The 25,544-nt window shown below is 42.8% G+C and overlaps 1 protein-coding gene across 1 annotated transcript in view; it reads left to right on the forward strand.

The window, feature by feature from the left end:
- Positions 1-25,544, forward strand: part of LOC112256793 (cysteine-rich motor neuron 1 protein) — a 180,835-nt gene that overhangs the window by 111,266 nt on the left and 44,025 nt on the right. Inside the window, exon 6 of the mRNA XM_024430301.2 lies at positions 15,794-15,976. Within this exon, the coding sequence (XP_024286069.1) occupies positions 15,794-15,976 (183 nt within the window). The remainder of the gene's footprint in view (positions 1-15,793; positions 15,977-25,544) is intronic.

A 25,544-nucleotide genomic window follows, 5' to 3' on the forward strand; every position in this document is an offset into this window, starting at 1 on the left:
TGCATATAGGTTCCACTTTCAGAGGTACATCTTTTACAGTTAGGAGAGATGCCCGTTTTCTATGGAGTCTCAAAGGAGTGTAATAAAATTTGTACAAACATTTGTAATTAGATTCTTTCATTTTTACATTAGTAGAGGTGCAGTATACCCTGTCGCAAACCTCCGCCCATAACTCATCACTGATAGTCAGACCAAGGTCCTTTTCCCAGATTATTTTCAAAGGAGTGAAGGAGGAGCATCCTTTCTCAGAAAGGAGTCTATAGATATAAGATATTTTGCCTTTAATGGATTGTGCTGTGACAAGAAGGGTTTCAACTTCATTCAACTGAGTTCTAAACCTCCTCTTGGAAGTAAATTAGGAAATGACATGTCTAATTTGAAGATTTTTTTTTTTTAAATGGGATCTTGGCACATTGAATTAACTGCAGAGCTCTTGAAAGGATTTCAGTGTAGTGGTTTTCTGATGAAATAGGTCTGAAAAGGTCCTGATTCCTAGAGTATGCCAAATATTAAAGTTGGCATCCTTCAGGACTTTTGGCAAGTCTGGGTTGCCTACTGTGGTTGCCTACTGTGAACATATTTGGGAGGAAATGCCCAGGTATTTCTTAGTCCCTCCACGCTAGTAGGATGCTGTAAATCACAAAGGTTTTGGCTATGTTGCCCACTTCACTAAAGTTCTTAATTAATATAATTGAGCTTAGTGGCAATGAACCACATGATTGGGCTTCTATCTGAATCCACGTTGACTCTTGTCTGTTTGTGATCCATGTTAGCATGTTGCGGATTTGGGTAGACCAGTAGTACAATTGAAGGGAGACCACCCTTAGATTCAGGTTTCGATAGAGTGGAGAACTTGATCCTAGGTTTTTTATTGCCCCATATAAATTTGGTGGTGCTTTGGTTAGTTGTTTTGAAAAACGAAACTGGGAGATAGCATGGGAGCATCTGAAATAAATAGTTCAGTCTAGGGAGGATGTTCATACGGATGACATTAATTCTTCCTACTAAGCTAATTGGGAGGGAGATCCAGGTTTGGAGATCGTTCTTGATTCGATCCAGGAGTTGAAGATAGTTTTCCTTGAAAAGGCTATTTAGATCTGGTGTTATGAAGATCCCAAGGTATTGAAACCCCTGTGTCTTCCATTGGAATGGACATAGTGTCTTCATAGAGCTGGTGAGTGTAAGAATGAGAGGGCAGACAGTGGATTTGTTCAAATGTATCTTATAACCTGACAACTTGCCATACTGAGCAATTGTGTCTAAAATGGGAGGGATTTCTCAGGGTTGGATATGTAGAGAAAGACATCATCCGCGTAAAGCGAAATCTTGTGCTGCAGGCCACCTGCAGAAACACCCGTAATACTTGGATTGCTCCTTATCACCTCTGCCAGCGGCTCCGCCCCCAACAAGAAGAGCAGGGGGGACAGCGAGCACCCTTGTCTTGTGCCCCGTCCCAAAGGGAATCTGTCAGAATTCAGTCCGTTAGTAGTCACCATGGCATTTGGATGAGAGTATAGTGATTTGATCCATTTAATAAAGTTTGGGCCCATATTGAACTTTTCTAAGACTGAGAACAGAAAGCTCCACTCCATTCTGTCGAACGCCTTCTCAGCATCCAGTGAAGCCAGCAGGACAGGGGTCTTCTGTGCGTTTACTTGATCAATAATATCAAAAAGACGGCAAATGTTATCAGAAGAGTATCTGTCTCTAATAAATCCAGTTTGGTCTGCTTTTATTATTTTGGGAAGAAGAGTGTTTAATCTTTTGGCGAGCAATTTGGTAATTATTTTGAAGTCGAGATCCAACAAGCTTATGGGCCGGAAGGACGAGCAGGATAGAGGGTCCTTGTCTTTTTTGAGCAACAGTATAATGCGAGCTGTGTGCATTGAGTCTGGGAGAAGTCAGTTTTTGCAAAAATCATCCAACATTGGCATGAAAATAGGGCTAAACTGGGGCCAAAAAGCTTTGTAGAACTCTGGGGAACTCATCTGGGCCTGGGGACTTGTTAGGTGGCATGGAGGTAATTGCCTCCAGGATCTCCTCAGGAGTGAAGGGGGAGTTGAGATCTTCTTGGTCGGTATCTGATAGTTTAGTTAGCGAGATTCCCTCTAGGAAGGAGTGGAGTTCTGCCTCTGTGTGTTTTCTCACAGGTATATAGTTTGCAGTAAAAATCATGAAAAGTTCAATTGATCTTTTTTGGGTCATATGTGACCTTATCCTCTGCTGTTCGGATAGCCATGATTGTACGCTCTGACTGCTCTTTTTTTAATTGGTAAGCAAGCAATCTACTCGGCCTATTGCTATACTCATGGTATTTCTGTTTAGTAAAGAAAACCTTTTTTTTAATCTCCCGAGTATAGTCCAAATTCAGTTTGGTTTTAGCTGCTTTAAGTTGACTCCAGGAGATGCTGTCTGGGTATTGTTTATGTACTCTTTCACAGCACTCTAGCTCCCTCTCAAGATCTAGCCTGTGTGCTTCCATTGCTTTTTTCTTAGGGGAAGCATATGCAATTAGATGACCTCTTAGTGTGGCTTTGGCAGCGTCCCACATTGTGGCCGGAGAAACAGGAGAATATTTGTTGTCTTGTGTGTAGTTGTCTATCCATGTAGTTAGCAATGCATGTAACGCTTCGTTTGATAACATGGAGGTGTTACATTTCCAGCTCTTTGACCTCAGGATGTTTTTGCAGAGGTCAAAGGGGAGGTGGACAAAGGCGTGATCTGAAAGTGCTATGGGTCCGATTGTACACGTGGCTGAATTTATGAAACTCTTTGGGATAAAAATGTAATCCATACGGGAGTAGGTGTTATGGACATTAGAATAGTATGTATAGTCCATAGATGAGCTATTAGTCTCTCTCTATCAGTCCCATCTCTTTAGTAAGAGAGTTCAACATCTTTGCAGATCTAGGATTGGTGGTGGGGACTTGAGATGATTTGTCTAGAGTTGGGTTAAGGGTACAATTAAAATCTCCGCCCACCACGCCAAAGGAAACACAATGCTCATAGAACAGGGTTATCATTTTTGACATGAAAGCAGGAGTATCTGTGTTAGGGGCGTATATGTTTAAGATAGTAATTGGTTGTCCATACAGTGACCCTGTTATCAAAATAAATCTCCACTCCGGATCAGATCTGTTTTTGTCAATTATGAAAGAAACATTCAATTGGATAAATATGGCTGTACCTCAACTGTTTGATTTGAAAGATGAGAAATACACCTGTCCCACCCAAGCTCTGCGGAGTTTGGCATGTTCAGCATCACAGAGGTGTGTCTCTTGTAATAGTGCAATGTCTGCTTTTTCCTTTTTTAGAGCACATAGTATCTTTTTCCGTTTTATTGCATGCCCTATACCATGGCAGTTCCATGTCAATAGATTTAAGGTACTAGTCATCATCATCGAACGGTAATCGAACTTTAGTGCAAGTCATCTCTGGGAAAAGGTGGATAATAGTTACAGCTGCGTTCACATAAAAGGAAAATAAATGGTGTACACAAAATAATAATCTCTGAACACCCCAGCCGGGTTCCCAAACAACTCGACATATCCCGTTGGATCTATTACCCCCCGCTCAGTCTCAATTCTGTGTTCCAAAAAAAAACGGGAACAGTTAGCAACGCACAACGTCTCCCCCTCCCCACCAAAGAAATGCCTCATCCTCTCCTCTCCGCCCCGCATTGAGTAAGTGACAACGTAGCCCCAGTCCAGGCCACATTAAAAGAGGGAGAAAATAAAATCAATAGCCCAGCCTACATATACCTCCCCCAAGAGACATAGGGAACCACAAGTAATAATAGCAACGGGGGGAAAAAAAGGGAAATAAATGTAGGCTGAAACGTTAGTAGGCCTAGGTCAGGCTATAGAGCCTATCCCTCTCAGCTAAAGGAAAATAAATATAGATTGGACGGCTATAATGACATTTAGTAGGGCGGGTGGGTCTTTGGATGTCAGCTATATGTTGTCTTACCTCCTTTAGTAATAACAGTAGTCGTATTGAGTCATTGATCCATTTCTCATTCACCAGGATTGTCTTTCAAAAAACGTTTTGCCTCTTCGGGAGTTTTGAAGTGTCGCAGGGCTCCTTGGTGAAGAATCCTGAGCTCGTTTGGGTATTTGAATCCCCTAAAGATGCCTCGGTCAATGGCGTATTTCTTCACCTCGTCAAACTCTCGGCGCTTTCGGCGTATTCCAGCTGACAGGTCCTGGTGTAAAGTGAGTTTGGCGTTTCCCACTGTAATGGTGTTGATTTTCTCCGCCTGTAGGACTCGAACCTTGTTGGTGAATCTCAGGAAACGTATGGTGATTGGGCGCGGTGGTTGTCTGGCTGCTGGTGGGGGCCTCAGTGCTCGGTGAGCTCTCTCGAGTTCTATGGGCCTGTCGGTGGACAGGTGGAGCCACTCGGGAAGTTTGTCTTGCAGGTAGCGGATCAGTGGCATGTTTCCCTCTTGTTTTTCGCCCAGATTTAATAGAACACAATTATTCCTTCGCCCCCTGTTTTCCAGGTCCTCTGTTTTCTCATCCAGGAGATGGATAGCATCCGCCCCTCTGCCTCGTCCAGGCGCCCCGCGTTTATGGTTATCTTGTTGTTGATGTCAGGCAAAGCATTTTCCAGGATTGTCACCTTGCCCCCTATCGCACTGAGCTGAGAGTTAATGGCATCTAATTTAATGTTGAGTTCTGTACGTTGAGATCTCAACTCAGACAGGATGTCTTCAACAGAGTGTGGGGTTGGCATTCGTTGGGCCTTGGGGGGGAACGGGTCCTCTTGTTCCTGGCTAATGGCGCTAGCTTTTTCTGAAGCTAGCTGTTTCTTGGAGGCTTTTTCCGTAGCTAATGCTCGAGTCCGGGTAAAAATGTTACCCCTAATGTCGCCTTTTGTAGCCGCCATGACTTTTTGACTAAAGGTAAAGGAGTTTAAACTTGAAGTGGAGGTAAGATTAGGAATTGGAAACTACTTGTGCGGCGCTCTTAGTTCATGCGGCCATCTCATTCAAGGGTCACTTGATCCCCCTATTAAATGTTTTTAAATTCTGCATCGTTGGGAAGGGCTCGTATTAAAGCATTTTACGGTAAAGTCCACACTCGTTGTATTCGGCGCATGTGACAAATAAAATTTGATTCGATTTTTGGATTTGATTTCATGTTATGTCAGTCAACAGACGGAGGTTAGAGTAAAGAATATATTTCTGGGCTAGACAGTCAAAGGAGAACCTGGTGCTGTTATTGGCTTTAGAAACAGGAAGTTGACTAAAGGTCATCAGTTTCGACATTTCTGGAATATCCATACTAGCTTAGGCTGGTGTACCACATAAAGTGAAGCAAAGTATTTATTTTTTACCTTTATTCCAACAAGTCAGTTAAGAAGAAATTCTTATTTTCAATGACAGCCTAGGAACAGTGGGTTAACTGGTCTAGGAACAGTGGGTTAACTGGTCTAGGAACAGTCGGTTAACTGCCTTGTTCATGGGCAGAATGACAGATTTTTACAGTGCCTTGCGAAAGTATTCGGCCCCCTTGAACTTTGCGACCTTTTGCCACATTTCAGGCTTCAAACATAAAGATATAAAACTGTATTTTTTTGTGAAGAATCAACAAGAAGTGGGACACAATCATGAAGTGGAACGACATTTATTGGATATTTCAAACTTTTTTAACAAATCAAAAACTGAAAAATTGGGCGTGCAAAATTATTCAGCCCCTTTACTTTCAGTGCAGCAAACTCTCTCCAGAAGTTCAGTGAGGATCTCTGAATGATCCAATGTTGACCTAAATGACTAATGATGATAAATACAATCCACCTGTGTGTAATCAAGTCTCCGTATAAATGCACCTGCACTGTGATAGTCTCAGAGGTCCGTTAAAAGCGCAGAGAGCATCATGAAGAACAAGGAACACACCAGGCAGGTCCGAGGGACTGTTGTGAAGAAGTTTAAAGCCGGATTTGGATACAAAAAGATTTCCCAAGCTTTAAACATCCCAAGGAGCACTGTGCAAGCAATAATATTGAAATGGAAGGAGTATCAGACCACTGCAAATCTACCAAGACCTGGCCGTCCCTCTAAACCTTCAGCTCATACAAGGAGAAGACTGATCAGAGATGCAGCCAAGAGGCCCATGATCACTCTGGATGAACTGCAGAGATCTACAGCTGAGGTGGGAGACTCTGTCCATAGCACAACAATCAGTCGTATATTGCACAAATCTGGCCTTTATGGAAGAGTGGCAAGAAGAAAGCCATTTCTTAAAGATATCCATAAAAAGTGTTGTTTAAAGTTTGCCACAAGCCACCTGGGAGACACACCAAACATGTGGAAGAAGGTGCTCTGGTCAGATGAAACCAAAATTGAACTTTTTGGCAACAATGCAAAACGTTATGTTTGGCGTAAAAGCAACACAGCCCATCACCCTGAACACACCATCCCCACTGTCAAACATGGTGGTGGCAGCATCATGGTTTGGGCCTGCTTTTCTTCAGCAGGGACAGGGAAGATGGTTAAAATTGATGGGAAGATGGATGGAGCCAAATACAGGACCATTCTGGAAGAAAACCTGATGGAGTCTGCAAAAGACCTGAGACTGGGATGGAGATTTGTCTTCCAACAAGACAATGATCCAAAACATAAAGCAAAATCTACAATGGAATGGTTCAAAAATAAACATATCCAGGTGTTAGAATGGCCAAGTCAAAGTCCAGACCTGAATCCAATCGAGAATCTGTGGAAAGAACTGAAAACTGCTGTTCACAAATGCTCTCCATCCAACCTCACTGAGCTCGAGCTGTTTTGCAAGGAGGAATGGGAAAAAATTTCAGTCTCTTGATGTGCAAAACTGATAGAGACATACCCCAAGCGACTTACAGCTATAATCGCAGCAAAAGGTGGCGCTACAAAGTATTAACTTAAGGGGGCTGAATAATTTTGCACGCCCAATTTTTCAGTTTTTGATTTGTTAAAAAAGTTTGAAATATCCAATAAATGTCGTTCCACTTCATGATTGTGTCCCACTTGTTGTTGATTCTTCACAAAAAAATACAGTTTTATATCTTTATGTTTGAAGCCTGAAATGTGGCAAAAGGTTGCAAAGTTCAAGGGGGCCGAATACTTTCGCAAGGCACTGTACCTTGTCAGCTCGGGGATTCGACCTTGCAACCTATCGGTTACTAGTCCAACGATCTAACCACCTGCCGCCCGTATTGGGCATGCGTTCTACGTGTTATGCTAATATATACATTCAAACACAGTGACTGACTAGGCACAACAACTCAATCTGTAAAGTATGTGGAGGAGATTAGAATAACATTTGACCAGGCCTGGGAGCCATTGTGGGATCAGATATTTTGTATGTTTCATTCCATTGCTGTAAGCAGTAAGCACTAGCTATCTCACTCAATAAGTTCACATTACTCTAAACTCTGAGGCCATATGTGTGATGCAGCCTTGATTTGCAGGTGCTGGTGCCTGCCAGGCTGGTGTGTTATTCTGTTCATCCACAGAGCTGAGGCTTGTCTGCCTGTCTGCTGATTGAGAGAGGGAGGCACACCTGTCGAGTGCTGCATGTTATGACATTATTTAGTCTCTGTCTCAGCAACACAGACAAAACATGAGGCTGTGGTGGCATGGGGGAATGAAGAGATCTGGCTAGCTGGCTGGGAGAGAGGGAGGAAGGGTTTGGTCCAGACATAGGGGAGAGAGAGGGAGTAGGGTGGCAGGGGTGAGGAAACCCGAAGAGAATTGGAGAAGAACAGATAATAGCAGACAGGCAGGCAGGCATTGAGATGATAGATATACAGGCAGACAGATTGGTAGGAGAGGAGTGCACCAGGAGTGCATGGTTCTCACAGGTTCCTGATAACTAAGAGATAGCCATTACATGGGAGGTTTAGTACAGAGGAACAGACAGAGGCCTCTGCTTCTCTGTTTTCTATAAACATAATGGTGATAATAATCCTGTAGAACATTGTCTGCTGCAAACAAACTACAGGACCCACTGTGTGTTTATCAAACCTCAATGTAACTGACTGTTGTTTTTTACCATGGGAAAGTACACACATAATGTAGCAGGGATATATTATTATATATCTATTATTCTGTATATATATTTCTATGACCACAGTTACCATAGGATTGGACTGCTATTAATACCATTTTCATTTGTAGATATCAAATGAAGGCCGTTGGCATTCGAAACCTTTTCATTTGAACCTTAAAAACCACTCAAATCAGCTTGTAATATAATCTAATTAATATGTTTGTCTCAGTTCTAATATGTAGCTATACTAGTCAGAGTGGGCCTGGTATGAGATATACCATTAAAGCAGGTTACATGGTACATTACATTGTGTAAATCCTTCACTCCTCTCCTCTCTTCATTGAAGTTGGAGACTTTTATCTCCCTCACCAACTTTAAACATCTGCTATCTGAGCAGCTAAACGATCGCTGCAGCTGTACATAGTCCATCGGTAAATAGCCCACCCAATTTACCTACCTCATCCCCATACTGTTTTTATTTATTTAATTTTCTGCTCTTTTGCACACCAGTATCTCTACCTGCACATGACCATCTGATCATTTATCACTCCAGTGTTAATCTGCTAAATTGTAATTATTCGCCTACCTCCTCATGCCTTTTGCACACAATGTATATAGACTCTTTTTTTCTCTCTCTTCTTTTTTTTTCTTCTGTGCTATTGACTTGTTTATTGTTTCCTCCATGTGTAACTCTGTGTTGTTGTCTGTTCACACTGCTATGCTTTATCTTGGCCAGGTCGCAGTTGTAAATGAGAACTAGTTCTCAACTAGCCTACCTGGTTAAATAAAGGTGAAATAAAAAATGTAAAATAAATATGAACTCAGCAGAAAAATAAACGTCCTCTCACTGTCAACTGCATTTATTTTCAGCAAACTTAACGTGTAAATATTTGTATGAACATAACAAGATTCAACGACTGAGACATAAACTGAACAAGTTCCACAGACATGTGACTAACAGAAATGGAATAATGTGTCCCTGAACAAAGGGGGGACAAAATCAAAAGTAACAGTCAGTATTTGGTGCATTCACCAGCTGCATTAAGTACTGTAGTGCATCTCCTCCTCATGGACTGCACCAGATTTGCCAGTTCTTGCTGTGAGATGTTACCCCACTCTTCCACCAAGGCACCTGCAAGTTCCCTGACATTTCTGGGGAGAATGGCCCTAGCCCTCACCCTCCGATCCAACAGGTCCCAGATGTGCTCAATGGGATTGAGGTCTGGGCTCTTCACTGGCCATGGCAGAACACGGATATTCCTGTCTTGCAGGAAATCATGCACAGAACGAGCAGTATGGCTGGTGGCATTGTCATGCTGGTGGGTCATGTCAGGATGAGCCTGCAGGAAGGGTACCACATGAGGGAGGAGGATGTCTTCCCTGTAACGCACAGAGTTGAGATTGGCTGCAATGACAACAAGCTCAGTCCGATGATGCTGTGGCACACCTCCCCAGACCATGACGGACCCTCCACCTCCAAAGTGCAGGCCTCTGTGTAACGCTCATTCCTTCAACGATAAACGCAAGTACGACCATCACCCCTGGTGATAGAAAACCGCGACTCATCAGTGAAGAGCACTTTTTGCAAGTCCTGTCTGGTCCAGCGATGTTGTTGCCGGTGGTGTCTGGTGAGGACCTGCCTTACAACAGGCCTACAAGCCCTCACTCCAGCCTCTTTGAGCCTATTGTGGACAGTCTGAGCACTGATGGAGGGATTGTGCATTCCTGATGTAAGTCGGGCAGTTGTTGCCGTGCTGTACCTGTCCCGCAGGTGTGATGTTCGGATGTACTGATCCTGTGCGGGTGTTGTTACATGTGGTCTGCCACTGCGAGGACGATCAGCTGTCCATCCTGTCTCCCTGGAGTGCTGTCTTAGGCGTCTCACAGTACGGACATTACAATATATTGCGCTAGCCACATCTGCAGCCCTCATGCCTCCTTGCAACATGCCTAAGGCACGTTCACACAGATAAGCAGGGACCCTGGGCATCTTTCTTGTGGTGTTTTTCAGAGTCAGTAGAAAGGCCTCTTTAGTGTCCTAAGTTTTGTTACTGTGACCTTAATTGCCTACCATCGGTAAGCTGTTAGTGTCTTGATGACCGTTCCACAGGTGCATGTTCATTAATTGTTTATGGTTCATTGAACAAGCATGGGAAACAGTGTTTAAACCCTTTACAATGAAGATCTGTGAAGTTATTTGGATTTTTATGAATTATCTTTGAAAGACAGGGTCTTAAAAAAGGGGCATTTGTTTTTTTGGTGAGTTTATGTGTGTGTGTGTTAGGACTAGTAGCTCCCTCCTTATTCTCTCTCCTCACACACTCTCATGCTGTCCTTCACACTTATATAATTTAACTACAAACTCATAGCATACAGAAAGCCTGTATTCAATGAACCAATTTTGTTTCGACTGCAGTTGAATCAAAATTGTTTCACTGAATACAGGCTATCTGTATGCTATGAGGAAAGAACTGCAGTTGAAACTAAATTGGTTCACTGAATACAGCCTTTCTGTGTGCTATGAGAAAAGAACTGCAGTTGAAACAAAATTGGTTCACTGAATACAGCCTTTCTGTATGCTATGAATTTGGAGTTAAATTATATCGGTGTGAAGTTTGTAGTTGTTCGTGCATGCTTGCAGTGGCACAGCACTGTAAGGCCTTATCCTTAACCTTAGCTTGTGAGTTAGCAGTCAAAGACGCTCACACGGTGTACGAGTAAGAGTTGGTTTACTAAGTGGTTCGAGCGATGCTCTTTTCTTAACAGCATGAGGAAATGTGTAGCCTAAGTATTTCTTTGAACTCTGACTGACTTTATCGCCTTTTAGACTGAGTGACTTATGGATATGAAGACAGAGAACAGTAATCCAGATGACAAAGCATAGCAAAGTGCTGCATGTGTGTGTGTTGTGTGTTGGATTACTCTTCATTGCCCTGAGGGCATGCGGTGGTGAAAGTGAGACTGTGGAATTGAGCGGCCTGTTGTTTGATTATTGTCACCATGGCAACGCGTGCCTGTCAATATTTTGATTGACAGCCAGGTGTTGCTTTTGGAAGTGTGATTTGTGGACATAATGGGAATGCTAAGTGAGACAATGTCTGCAGCACACACCACTACAAGAGCAAGGAAACAGAGTTCAGGGTAAAGAAGGTGAATGAAGGCGTAAATGTGTACTATATGACATGAAACATGGACATGGAACACTGAGTGTAGAAAACATTAGGGACACCTTCCTAATAATGATTTGCACCCCCCTTTGCCCTCAGAACAGCCTGAATTCGTCGGGGCATGGACTCTACAAGGTGTCGAAAGCGTTCCACAGGGATCTTGGCCCATATTGACTCCAATGCTTCCCGCAGCCCTTTGGGTATTGGACCATTGTTGATACACACAGGAAACTGTGGAGCGTGAAAAATCCAGCAGCGTTGAAGTTTATGACACCGGTGCGCTTTACACAAAATACCATACCCTGTTCAAAAGCTCTTAAATATTTTGTCTTGCCCATTCACCCTCTAAATGGCACACATACACAATCCATGTCTCAATTGTCTCAAGGCTTAAAAAACCTTCTTTAACCTGTCTCCTCCCCCCTTCATCTATGCAGATTGGAGTTGATTTAACAATTGACATCAATAAGGGATCATAGCTTTCACCTGGATCCTCCGAGTCAGTTTATGTCATGGAAAGAGCAGATATTCAAAATGTTTTGTACACGCAGTGCACATTCAATTGTGTCCTTGATACACAGTTATTTCACAATCTGAAGAGTTTACTTTTTTTTGCATGAAAGGCATAACATCATAATAAGTTCTGGTTTGTTTTGGCAATACCTTTCCAACTATATTCACAGAATGCAAATCACAACAGGTACAGTAGCTATTACAATTTCTTTATTTTTTAAATGTTGTTCCCTCCAAAGCTTTTCACAGCCAATGGTGAATCTGTATCCAGGTTGTTGGTGGGTTATCAAATATTTACAGGATTCCTCTATCACGCAGTGCCACAACATGCACATCTGTTGTTTTTTATTAATTGATGTCCTTATGCTCTTTGGCTCTCTGGCTTGGCAGGCACACCATTGTTTATCTACTGCCAAAAGATGAAACTCTGCTCTATCAGAAGTAGATTATGGAGGTGCTTAGAAAGGTGTTTTTCTCTATCGACTCAAGACACAGATACATCCATTGAAAAGCACATGCACACACATGCACGCACGCACACACACACACATCAAAACACACACACATATTGAAACACACATGTTGCCAAGCCATGTTGGATCCCTGCCTTTGCTTTATAGGCTTCTTTCTAGGATTATATCTGAGACAGTGGACTCATCCATCACCATGGTGAAACTAAATAGTCCTCCAGGTAATGAGATCTAAAGCCTTGTTAAAAGTTACCAATAAGAGTGTCTTTATCTCTACATGAGAGCAGGACTTTCATTGAGCATGCCCAATGGGAACACATTGGCAGTAAGAGTGTTTTTAAGTATGAGAAATAAACACTTTAGCCATTGAAGAAAGTATCGATGTTTCATAACCCTGGCTATCTGTAATATGCTGCCTGCCAATCTGTAATATCATAAGTTGCTTTCTGGGTGAGTTTTGAGTGATCCAAGCTTCAAAGGTTTGATCCCGATCCTGCATTAGAATATCCAGGTGGATAATAACCATGTGGAGAATATCCAGGTGGAGAATGACCATGTGGAGAATATCCAGGTGGAGAATAACCATGTGGAGAATATCCAGGTGGAGAATGACCATGTGGAGAATATCCAGGTGGAGAATAACCATGTGGAGAATATCCAGGTGGAGAATGACCATGTGGAGAATATCCAGGTGGATAATAACCATGTGGATAATAACCATGTGGATAATAACCATGTGGATAATAACCATGTGGATAATAACCATGTGGAGAATATCCATGTGGAGAATATCCAGGTGGATAATAACCATGTGGAGAATATCCAGGTGGATAATAACCACGTGGAGAATATCCAGGTGGATAATAACCATGTGGATAATAACCATGTGGATAATAACCATGTGGATAATAACCATGTGGATAATATCCATGTGGAGAATATCCAGGTGGATAATAACCATGTGGAGAATATCCAGGTGGATAATAACCATGTGGAGAATATCCAGGTGGATAATAACCATGTGCTTCAAATGCATCATGATGTACAGGTAACTGCCAAAATAATGGAAACACCAACATAGTGTCTTATAGGGCATTGGGCCACCACGAGCCACCAGAACTGCTTTAATGCACCTTGGAATAGGTTCTACAAGTGTCTGGAACTCTATTGGAGGGATGCGACACCATTCCTCCACAGGAAATTCCATAATTTGATGTTTTGCTGATGGTGGTGGAAAACGCTGTCTCAGGCGCCACTCTAGAATCTCCCATAAGGGTTCAATTGGGTTGAGACCGGTGATTGAGACGTACTGAAGTAGCCAAAGTAAATGGCAACTGGGCCTTCTCAGCATTTTTATACATGACCCCTAAGCATTATGGGATGTTAATTCCACTGTGTGGAAGCATCTGCTTTCTACAGTATATACAGTATATACTGTGTATCCTTAATTTACTTTACTGTTTCCTTTATTTTGGCATGTACCTGTATAGTGAGAAGCAATAGTCCCAGAGGACCCCCTCTGGCCCTGTCCATTCACAAGCCTATAGTATGGATGTGTTGTTACCCATGCGTCAGAATACAACATCAGTCTGTCCTGTATCATTGGTACCCCCTAACCACAGTACAGTGTTTTGCTGTAGTAGCCACTAGTGTTGCTGGCCTGTGGTTTTCATGTGCCAGTGGGTAACTGTTTCATTTATAAAGGCAATAATACCCAAGACGGAGGCACTCAGTGAACATCTGGGAAGGAAGTATGCGATGCCAGAATTACCATCTGCCATGGTAATTCTGCCCTACAACTCTCTTACTACTCTCCCAGGCAGCTCTGATCCACTGCAGCCTGCAGCTCTGGAGACCCCAGCTTTTCTTCCAAGTTCTTGGACCAGATCTTGATTGAGTTTCTGACTCAATGGAACCAATGGTATTGATTACCAAAAGTGCAAACTCCACCCATCTCCATTACCTGCACTCCAGGCAGGCCCAATCACATGCTCAATGTATTTGAAAGAAATCACAAAGAGGACCTTGTAACACTGCTCCCGAAATACATGCATTGTATAGTGATGTCCTTGTATGACACCTACACACTGATGCCATCATAATAGACAGTAAATAGGGCCGAGAAGATACCAATATCGTAATACTTGTTAGTATCGTGGCAAGCAAACAAAACATGAAGTGGATATAAATTCTTTAGGAAAACAGCCCTAATGTTGGAAGCAAATGTTGTCATCCAGAGTCACATGTATTTATTTTCCAAGCTATAGCACACAATATTTTACATACTGCAGGTTTTTAAAGGACCAAAAAGTTCGGACTGCTTTGTGTTTACATTTTTGCAGTGAAAAAAATATTGTGATACCCCCTCCCACACACACACACACGCACACGAAAACATACCTTCCAATGCTTTACACACACCATAGCAGTCGATACGAGGAGGGAGGCACACACACATACACAGAACAGCATTTAAGAACATATGAACAGAAGTGGGCCTGATTAGAAAATTGTTGAGTGAATCCATAGCCCTCACTGGTGTGACAACCATGCATGCAGTATCGCCCCATCACGTTGTTATTCATTGAACCACAACTAATTGACAAAACGAATAGCAGAAAATGAAAGACCCCACATTCCATATTGGCAGGCCCTGTAATTGTAAACATGTAGAAACCAATTTCCCTGTGCCATTGATTCCTGGGAATGAACTGTTCTCTGATACAGCTGCACGAGATTAAATGCTTGTGCGTTTTTTTATATTTTTTTTAATGTTTTTTAATAGCTGAAGAGGACAGGCAGATTACCAGTTGCTCTTGGAGTGAACAGACTCCTCCTGAGAGGGATAAGAGTTAAGATCCCACTAGGCACATATGTCAATTCAACGTCTAGTCCACATTGGTTCAAGGTAATTGTAATGACTTGGAAACAACCTTGATTCAACCAGTATGTGCCAGTGTGTGCCATTCAACCAGTTTGTGCCCAGTGGGACAGTTGTGTTGTGTTGGAGATGAAATGGGTTGGAAGTTATTCATTGTTAATAACTTTTTGTGTGAATGTGTGCGTCTTGCATCAAATGTTTTCCTATAGTGGTGCAGTGTTTCCATCCATCTGTAGGTACTATAGTTTACAATCTGTCTCTCTCATACATTGATATCTGTGAGTTGTACTCACTGACTCACACTCACCACTGTAGGCCTTATATCAAGAAAGGTGCATTTTTTCACCTTGTGTTGCCATGGAGACCAGGAGAGACCAATTTCATAGCCTTCTGAAACTCTGCTGTGTCTTTACAACAGACACCGCGCTAGCTGTCTGATGGGAATTTTGGACCACTTTTGTCATCGTTATAATCTGTTTTTCTCTTTTGTTCCTACTTTTAAAAAATGTTGTTCTTTGCTATTGCTTGGTCGGTGGGCGTAAGAAATAACCCTGAAAGAAAGGGAGTTTTTCCCAGACAATGGGCCTCTGCTTCTGCTTGCTCTTTGGGATCAGGGCAGGTTATTGTAAAAGCACTTAGTGACAACTGTAGATGTAAAATAGGGGCATTATTAATACATTTGATTGATTGATTGATACATTTCTCTCATCATAAATCCTTTCTCCGCTCTAGAGACGAAGCCGGCTTGCAGCTTCAACGGGTCAGAGTACCATGACGGAGACATGTTCCGAATGGACGCCTGCCACTTCTGCCGCTGTCAGGGAGGGGTGTCGGTGTGCTTCACCGCCCAGTGTGGCATCCTGCACTGTGAACGCTACTACATCCCTGAAGGAGAGTGCTGTCCAGTCTGTGAAGGTATGACATCATCACCAAATGACATCACTCCTGACATCTCCCTCCCTGTATGACATGACACAGAGTCCCTCGGTATTCACAAAGAGTCATCCCAGAGTAGGAGTGCTGATAAAGGATTGGATTTGCCTTTCACATCATAATGAATGCGATTATATGGACATGTGGTACCTGATCCTAGATCAGCACTGTTAAACTGAGACAATTTTTTAATACAGGCCCATATCACCATAAATGAGAAATCCCATAATAGTCACTGTCTAGAAACAGAATCAAATGAAACATGTTCCTTTAAGGGGAATCAACAAACCTCGTCCTTACACGACTCACTATTGTATGTATTCAGATCGTGATCAAGCCTATGAGCAATGTTACATCGGTTTCTAAAGTTCCCTCAAGGTCAGTGATGTGGCAACAGAAATGACAGTCTGCTGAGACCAATGCATTTCATACCATTTCATTCAAATGAGTGCCTGTGGTAAAGAGCAGATTTGCTCTGCCTGAGTGCAAAGCATTAATAAACATCAGGAGAGAGATGAGCTGAGGCAACTGCCTAACTCCTACACCACCGTGACAATACCCAGCTATTGGCAATTAAAGCCTGAATGATGAGATTACTTAAACAGTCACTGAGTCAGACCTTCTCCCTTCTGTTTCTCACTCAACCTATCTTTAACTGACTGTCTTTGGCTCAGACACACACACACACACACACACACACACACACACAGAGAGAGCTTTATTTTATCAAACCTAATGCAATGGTCATTCTAAGCCCTACCGGTAGTGCTATAGGTCCGGGGTGTGCCAGAAATATTTTTGCTATTTTCACAGCCGTTATTATGAGCTCAATAGCTGGCAGTCGTGTGAAAGGCCTGGATCTTGATGAATAAACAAGTTGTAGGTGTGATGAGGGCGTGGCCACTCACTGGCCAATCCAGTCTTTCCATGGCTTAATACTGCATGCAATTGTCTCATATTCTCTAGCTTATTGACGGTCTTTGCGTTGTCATCAGCTCCAATTCAGCTGGGGCCATGGAATATTCTCGTCCAAGTCCATTGTGGATTGATACTGTAGCCTATCCTATTTAATAAACTGTAGTAACAGTAAAAAAAACATTCAGTGTTTGTTCAATATGTTTGGAGTGTTGACAGTCAACATTGTTGTACTTGGCTTCAATGAGTATAGGCCTTTACACATCACACTTCTTCTCAAATAAAAAATACTAGCTTTTGTTATAGTAGGTTAAGGGCTTGTTTTGTAATCAAACTAAATGGAGAACAAGCGATTGTTACTGGAAAATAACTAAAACGTTTCTAAATATTAGTGCCCTTGGATGATCTCATCTTACGTCAGCCAAACCCTTTATCGATAGTCTTGACAACTTAGAGAATACATTGGGCATGAAAAAAACCCTGCCTTAATTGCTCAATTGTTTTTTAATCATTTGTTTTTTTATGTTTCTAAATACGAGGTTTACGGGCACAAAAATAACATCTCTCTTGTTCCATGTCCATATGGTCCCTGTGCTTCAAGGCTGGATAGGCTGTGCTTCCGCTGTCAAAATCCAATGTCATAACCAAACGCATTACCGCTAAGACCAGCTTTCGTTTGGACTTAAGTATCCCCAACTAGCACATACTAAAATTGGTACTTTTTAAGGACACTCAGATATTGCCACCCCTCCTACTTCAGTGCCAGCGAGCTCATTTAACACAGAGAAATAAAAAATCCTGCTGCTTTGAAGAGCACCACATTCAGTGCTTTCGGGAAAGGATTCAGACCCTTTGACGTTTTCCACATTTTATTACTTTACAACCTTATTCTAAAATAGATTATTTTCTCATCTACACACAGTACCCCATAATGACAAAGCAAAAACAGGTTTTTAGAAAATGTTGCTAATTTATATCACATTTACATTAGTATTCAGTCTCTTTACTCTGTACTTTGTTGAAGCACCTTTGCCAGCGATTAGCGACTCAAGTCTTCTTGGGTATGATGCTAAAAGCTTGGCACACCTGTATTTGGGGAGTTTCTCCCATTCTTCTCTGCAGATCCTCTCAAGCTCTGTCAGGTTGGATGGGGAGCATTGCTGCAAAGCTATTTTCAGGTCTCTCCAGAGATGTTCGATCGGGTTCAAGTCCGGGCTCTGGCTGGGCCACTGAAAAACATCCCCACAGCATGATGCTGCCACCACCATGCTTCACCATAGGGATGGTGCCAGGTTTCCTCCAGACGTGACGCTTGGAAGAGTTCAATCTTGGTTTTATCAGAATCTTGTTTCTCATTATCTTAGAGTCTTTAGGTGCCTTTTGGCAAACTCCAAGTGGGCTATCATGTGCCATTTACTGAGTAGTGGCTTCCGTCTGGCTTGATAAAGGACTGATTGGTAGAGTGCTGTAGAGATGGTTGTCCTTCTGGAAGATTCTTCCATCTCCATAGAACTCTGAAGCTCTGTCAGAGTAACCATCGGGTTTTGGTCACATGCCTGACCAAGGCCGTTCTCCCCCGATTAATCAGTTTGGCCAGGTGGCCAGCTCTAGGAAGAGTCTTCGTGGTTCCAAACTTCTTCCATTTAAGAATGATGGAGGTCATTGTATTCAATGATGTAGAAATGTTGTGGTACCCTTACCCAGATCTGTGCATTGACACAAATCTGTCTCAGAGCTCTATGGACAATTCCTTCGACACCATGGCTTTGTTTTTGCTCTGAGATGCACTGTCAACTGTGGGATCTTATATAGACAGGTATGTGCCTTTCCAAATCATGTCCAATCAATTGAATTTTCCACAGGTGGACTCCAATCAACTTGTAGAAACATCTCAAGGATGATTGATGTTAACAGGATGCAACTGAGCTCAATTTCGAGTTTCACAGCAAAGGATTTGAATACTTATTTAAATAAGGTATTTCAGGTTTTGATTTGTAATACATCTGCAAAAATGTCTAAAACCCGTTTTCACTTTGTCATTATGAGGTACTGTGTGTAGATTGATGAGGACTTGCATTTATTTAATCCATATTTTATAATTTAGCTAGTCATAGAACAAGCTTTCAAATTATGCGTACCTGACCCAGATTACGATTTGAAATGGGTCGTTTTTGGATTGCGTAAAACAACAACAGTAATTATGTGATGGTGAGGATACAGGGATGTGTTCCAAACAAAACAACTGAACTCAGCAAAACAATTAATGTCCCCTCACTGTCAACTGCGTTTATTTTCAGCAAACTTGTGTAAATATTTGTATGAACATAACAAGATTCAACAACTGAGACATAAACTGAACAAGTTGCACAGACATGTGACCAACAGAAATTGAATAATGTGTCCCTGAACAAAGGGGGAGTCAAAATCAATAGTAACAGTCAGTATCTGGTGCATCAAAATCAAAAGTAACAGTCAGTATCAGGTGTGGACGCCAGCTGCATTAAGTACTGCAGTGCATCTCCTCCTCACCCTCCGATCCAACAAGTCCCAGACTTGCTCAATGGGATTGAGATCCGGGCGCTTCGCTGGCTATGGCAGAACACTGACATTCCTGTCTTGCAGGAAATCATGCACAGAACGAGCATTATGGCTTGTGGCATTGTCATGCTGGAGGGTCATGGCAGGATGAGCCTGCAGGAAGGGTACCACATGAGGGAGGAGGATGTCTTCCCTATAACGCACAGCATTGAGAGCGCTGCAATGACAACAAGCTCAGTCCGATGATGCTGTGACACACTGCCCCAGACCAATACGGACCCTCCACCTCCAAATCTTTCGCGCTCCAGGGTACAGAGCTTGGCGTAACGCTCATTCCTTTGACAATAAACGTGAATCCGACCATCACCCATGGTGATAAAAAAACAAAACTCATCAGTGAAGAGCACTTTTTGACAGTCCTGTCTGGTCCAGCGACGGTGGGTTTGTGCCCATAGGCGACGTTGTTGCCGGTGATGTCTGGTGAAGACCTGCCTTATAACAGTTCTACAAGCCCTCAGTCCAGCCTCTCTCAGCCTATTGCGTACAGTGTGAGCACTGATGGAGGGATTGTGCAATCCTGGTGTAACTCGGGCAGTTGTTGTTGCCATCCTGTACCTGTCTCGCAGGTGTGATGTTTGGCTGTACCAATCCTGTGCAGGTGTTGTTACACGTGGTCTGCCACTGCGAGGAGGATCAGCTGTCCGTCCTGTCTCCCTGTAGCGCTGTCTTAGGCGGCTCACATTACGGGCATTGCAATTTATTGCCCTGGCCACAACTGCAGTCCTCATACCTCCTTGCAGCATGCCTAAGGCACGTTCACGCAGATGAGCAGGGACCCTGGGCATCTTTCTTGTGGTGTTTTTCAGAGTCAGTAGAAAGGCCTCTTTAGTGTCCTAAGTTTAATAACTGTGACCTGAATTGCCTACCGTCTGTAAGCTGTGAGTGTCTTAACCACCGTTCCAGAGGTGCATGTTTATTAATTGTTTATGGTTCATTGAACAAGCATGGGAAACAGTGTTTAAACCCTTTACAATGAAGATCTGTGAAGTTATTTTGATTTGTATGAATTACCTTTGAAAGACAGGGTGCTGTGTTTTTGCACATGTGTGCTTGCTCAATGGCACAGCCAGGAGGGAAAAAAAACTTAGAGTTCAATACTTTTCCTGTCATAAAAGTGCTTTGAAATAACTTAGGAACTGTGAACATTTTGGAGAGGTGTATGGCCACTTGGAGACACAAGTTAGTTCTCTCATTCAAACCCTTGTATTTTTGTTTTTTTGTCTTATGTTGCACCTATCTCACATTTTTCAGTAATAGTCTTATGTTTCTGAATGTATACAGATTATATTAAGATTTTGTTATCAACAAATGTGGTGAAGAGTACAGTAAATGTAAAATTCACATAGAATCAACAGTGTAATGTTTGGATTCAGTCTTGTGTCAGGTGAACTGTTGTGTCCTCAACTTTGGTCTAATTATTTTCCTGTGATCTCCAAACTGTTCCCTTTCAATTGCTACCATGCTCATGCATAATGCTTTTCATATTTCTTCTTTAAGAAACATTTCAATCAGCCCCTATCCATTTAGGCCAAGTCCCAGGTGTTAAACTATAAAACTCTAATCTTTTGGGGACAAATGTAATTTACAACAGCAAACATTTTTATTAATGTAATATTGACCTCATGCTCATTCAGTCCTTGCATCCATAGTTCTGCTCTCCCTGACCGTGGTTACATTTCTTCAACCCCATCCCTTAGCGTTATAGCAAACCTCATCTCTCGTGGACAGATACACTACATGACCAAAAGTATGTGGACACCTGCTCGTGGAACATCTTATTCCAAAATCAAGGGCATTAATATGGAGTTGGTCCCCCTTTTTCTGCTATATCAGCCTCCACTCTTATGGGAAGCCTTTCCAATAGATGCTGGGACTTGCTTCCATTCAAAGAACAAGAGCATTAGTGAGGTCGGCACTGATGTTGGGCGAATAAGCCTGGCCCACAGTCAGCGTTCCAATTCATCCCAAAGGTGTTCGATGGAGTTGAGGTCAGGGCTCTGTGCAGGCCAGTAAATTTCTTCCACACCGACCTCGACGAACCATTTCTGTATGGACCTCGCTTTGTGCATGGGGGCATTGTCATGCTGAAACAGGAAAAGGCTTTCCCCAAACTGTTAAGATTTCACTTAACTGGAACTAAGTGGCCTAGCCCAAACCATGAAAAACAGCCACAGACCATTAGTCCTCATCCACCAAACTTTACAGTTGGCACTATGCATTCGGGCAGGAATACATTCTCCTGGCATCCGCCAAACCCAGATTTGTCCGTCGGACTGCTAGATGGTGAAATGTAATTCATCATTCCAGACAACGCGTTTCCACTACTCCAGAGTCCAATGGCAGTGAGCTTTACACCACTCCAGCCCGACGCTTCTCGGCCATGGAAACCCATTTCATGAAGCTCCCGATAAACAGTTCTTGTGCTGACTCTGCGTCCAGAGGCAGTTTGGAACTGAGTGTAGCAACTGAGGATGATTTTTACGTGCTTCAGCACTTGGCGGTCCCGTTCTGTGAGCTTGTGTGGCCTACCAATTTTCAGCTGAGCCATTGTTGCTCCAAGACATTTCCAGTCACCATAACAGCACTTTTGACCGGGCAGCTCTAGCAGGGCAGAAATTTTACAAACTTGTTGAAAAGTTGGCATCCTATGACAGTACCACTTTGAAAGTCACTGAGCTCTTCAGTAAAGCCATTCTACTGTCAATGTTTGTCTGTGGAGATTTCATGGTTGTGTGCTCGATTTAATACACCTGTCAGCAACGGGTGTGGCTGAAATAGCCGAATCCGCTCATTTGAAGGGGTGTCCACATGCTTTGTATAGTGTAAATACTGAGTGTAAAAAATATTAGGAACACCTACTCTTTCCATGCCATAGACTGACAAGGTGAATCCAGGTGAAAGCTATGATCCTTTAATGATGTCACTTGTTAAATCCATTTAAATCAGCGTAGATGAAGGGAAGGAGGATTTTTAAGCCTTGAGACAATTGAGACATGGATTGTGTATGTGTGCAATTCAAATGGTGAATGGAAAAACTTAATATTTACGTTCCTTTGAACGGGGTATGGCAGTAGGTTCAAGAACTGCACCTCTACTGGGTTTTTCACACTCAACAGTTTCCCGTCTGTATCAACAATGGTCAACCACTCAAAGAACTGTGGGAAGGATGCATCGGCGTCAACATGGGCCAGCATCCCTGTGGAACGCTTTCGACACCTTGTAGAGTCCATTCCTCGAATTAATTGAGGCTTTTCTGAGGGTGCAAGTCAATATTAGGAAGGTGTTCCTAATGTTTGTACGCCCAGTTTATGTAAACATAACTGGTACCATAGAATCTGTCGGGAAGGAATGACGTAACGAGCAGCAGTAGTTCCAGTGTTTAGGTTTTCGTCATTGGTTATTTGGACGTATCAAGGTTTGGTGAAGGGTCTTAAACTGGGTGGCTGAGAATTTTCCATTTGCGAGGGTGTAAACTTTGTGGACAATTTTTTTTTTACGCGTATGCCACCAGACCTTAATCGAGGATCTGACGAAATTACGCAATATTTTAGTTCTGGGTTAACCAAGATTATAGCAAACCAAGTTTTTAAAATTACGTTTCCTTGCTTCACTTCTTCCTCAAACCGTTTGACAGAGGAAAATGTCCGGTCAGAATCATGACATTTATTACAGTATAATACAGTCTAATGAGTGTCTGTGGAGTAAGTAGGGTCAGAGTTGACCTGGTATTATATGGGCACCAACCCGAGGAAGAGGGAACTCCTGATCTCTGCAAAATGGACCTTTCAACTCTTTTATTATTATTTTTTTTCACCAGGTAGGCCAGTCGAGAACAAGTTCTCATTTACAACTGCGACCTGGCCAAGATAAAGTAAAGCAGTGCGACAAAAACAACAACATAGAGTTACACATAAACAAATGTACAGTCATTAACACAATAGAAAAATCTATGTACAGTGTGTGAAAACATAGAAGAGTAGGGAGATAAGGCAATAAATAGGCCATAGAGGCGAAATAATTACAATTTCGCATTAACACTGGAGTGATAGATATGCAGATGATGATGTTAGTAGAGATACTGGGGTGTAAAAGAGCAAGAGGATAACAATATGGGGATATTGGCAGATAGGTGTGCTATTTACACATTGGCTGTGTACAGGTACAGTGATCGGTAAGCTGCTCTGACAGCTGATGCTTAATGTTAGAGAGGGAGATAAGACTCCAGCTTCAGTGATTTTTGCATTCGTTCCAGTCATTGGCAGCATTAGAACTTGAAGGAAAGACGGCGAAAGGAGGTGTTGGCTTTGGGGATGACCAGTGCAATATACCTGCTGGAGCGCGTGCTACGTGGGTGGGTGCTGCTATGGTGACCAGTGAGCTGAGATAAGGCGGGGTTTTACCTAGCAAAGACTTATAGATGATCTGGAGCCAGTGGGTTTGGCGACGAATATGTAGTGAGGCCCAGCCAACAAGAGTATACAGGTCGCAGTGGTGGGTAGTATATGGGGCTTTGGTGACAAAACGGATGACACTGTGATACATCCAGTTTGCTGAGTAGAGTGTTGGAGGCTATTTTGTAAATGACATCGCCAAAGTAAAGGATCGGTAGGATAGTCAATTTTATGAGGGTATGTTTGGCAGCATGAGTGAAGGAGGCTTTGTTGCGAAATAGGAAGCCGATTCTAGATTTAATTTTAGATTGGAGATGCTTAGGGGTAGGGGTAGCCAGGTGGAAAGCATGGCCAGCCGTAGAAAAATGCTTCTTGAAATGATCGATTATTGTAGATTTATCGGTAGAGACAGTGTTTCCTAGCCTAAGTGCAGTGGGCAGCTTGGAGGAGGTGCTCTTATTCTCCCATGGACTTTACAGTGCCCAAAACGTTTTGGAATCAGTGCTACAGGATGCAAATTTCTGTTTGAAAAAGCTAGTCTTAGCTTTCCTAACTGACTGAGTATATTGGTTCCTGACTTCCCTGAAAAGTTGCATATCGCGGGGGCTATTCAAAGCTATTGCAGAACGCCACAGGATGCTTTTGTACTGGTCAAGGGCAGTCAAGTCTAGGGTGAACCAAGGGCTATATCTGTTCTTAGTTCTACATTTTTTGAATGCGGCATGCTTATTTAAGGTGGCAAAGAAAGCACTTTTAAAGAGCAACCAGGCTTCCTCTACTGACGGGATGAGGTCAATATCCTTCCAGGATACCTGGGCCAGGTCGATTAGAAAGGCCTTGATGGCTCAAGTGTTTTAGGGAGCGTCTGACAGTGATGAGGGGTGGTCGTTTGACCGCGGACCCATCACGCAATGAGGCAGTGATCGCTGAGACTGAGGTGTATTTAGAGGGCAAGTTGGTCAGAATGATATCTAAGAAGGCGCCCATGGTTACGGATTTAGGGTTGTACCTGGTGGGTTCCTTGATCATTTGTGTGAGATTGAGGGCATCTAGCTTAGATTGTAGGACGGACGGGGTGTTAAGCATATCTCAGTTTAGGTCACCAACAGTACAAACTCTGAAGATAGATGGGGGGCAATCAATTCACATATGGTGTCCAGGGGCTGAAGGGGGTCTATAACCAGCGGCGACGGTGAGAGACTTGTTTCTGGAAAGGTGGATTTTAGAAATAGAAGCTCGAATTGTTTGGGCATAGACCTGGATAGTATGACAGAACTCTGCAGGCTATCTCAGTAGATTGCAACTCCGCCCCCTTTGGCAGTTCTATCGTGTTGGAAGATGTTATAGTTAGGGATGGAAATTCCGGGATTTTTGGTGGCCTTCCTAAGATTCTGACATGGCTAGGGTTAGCGGAGAGTGCTAAAGCAGTGAATAAAACAACCTTAGCGAGTAGGCTTCTAATTTTAACATACATGAAACCAAGGCTTTTCGGGTTACAGAAGTCAGCAAGTGAGAGTGCCTGGGGAATTGGAGTGGTGCTGGGGGCTGCAGGGCCTGGGTTAACCTCTACATCACCAGAGGAACAGAGGATGAGTAGGATAAGGGTCGTCTAGTGCGTTCAGAACAGAGAGTAAAAGGAACAGATT

Source organism: Oncorhynchus tshawytscha, linkage group LG08 (genome assembly GCF_018296145.1).
Source record: "Oncorhynchus tshawytscha isolate Ot180627B linkage group LG08, Otsh_v2.0, whole genome shotgun sequence".
NCBI classification, from domain to species: Eukaryota; Metazoa; Chordata; class Actinopteri; order Salmoniformes; family Salmonidae; genus Oncorhynchus; species Oncorhynchus tshawytscha.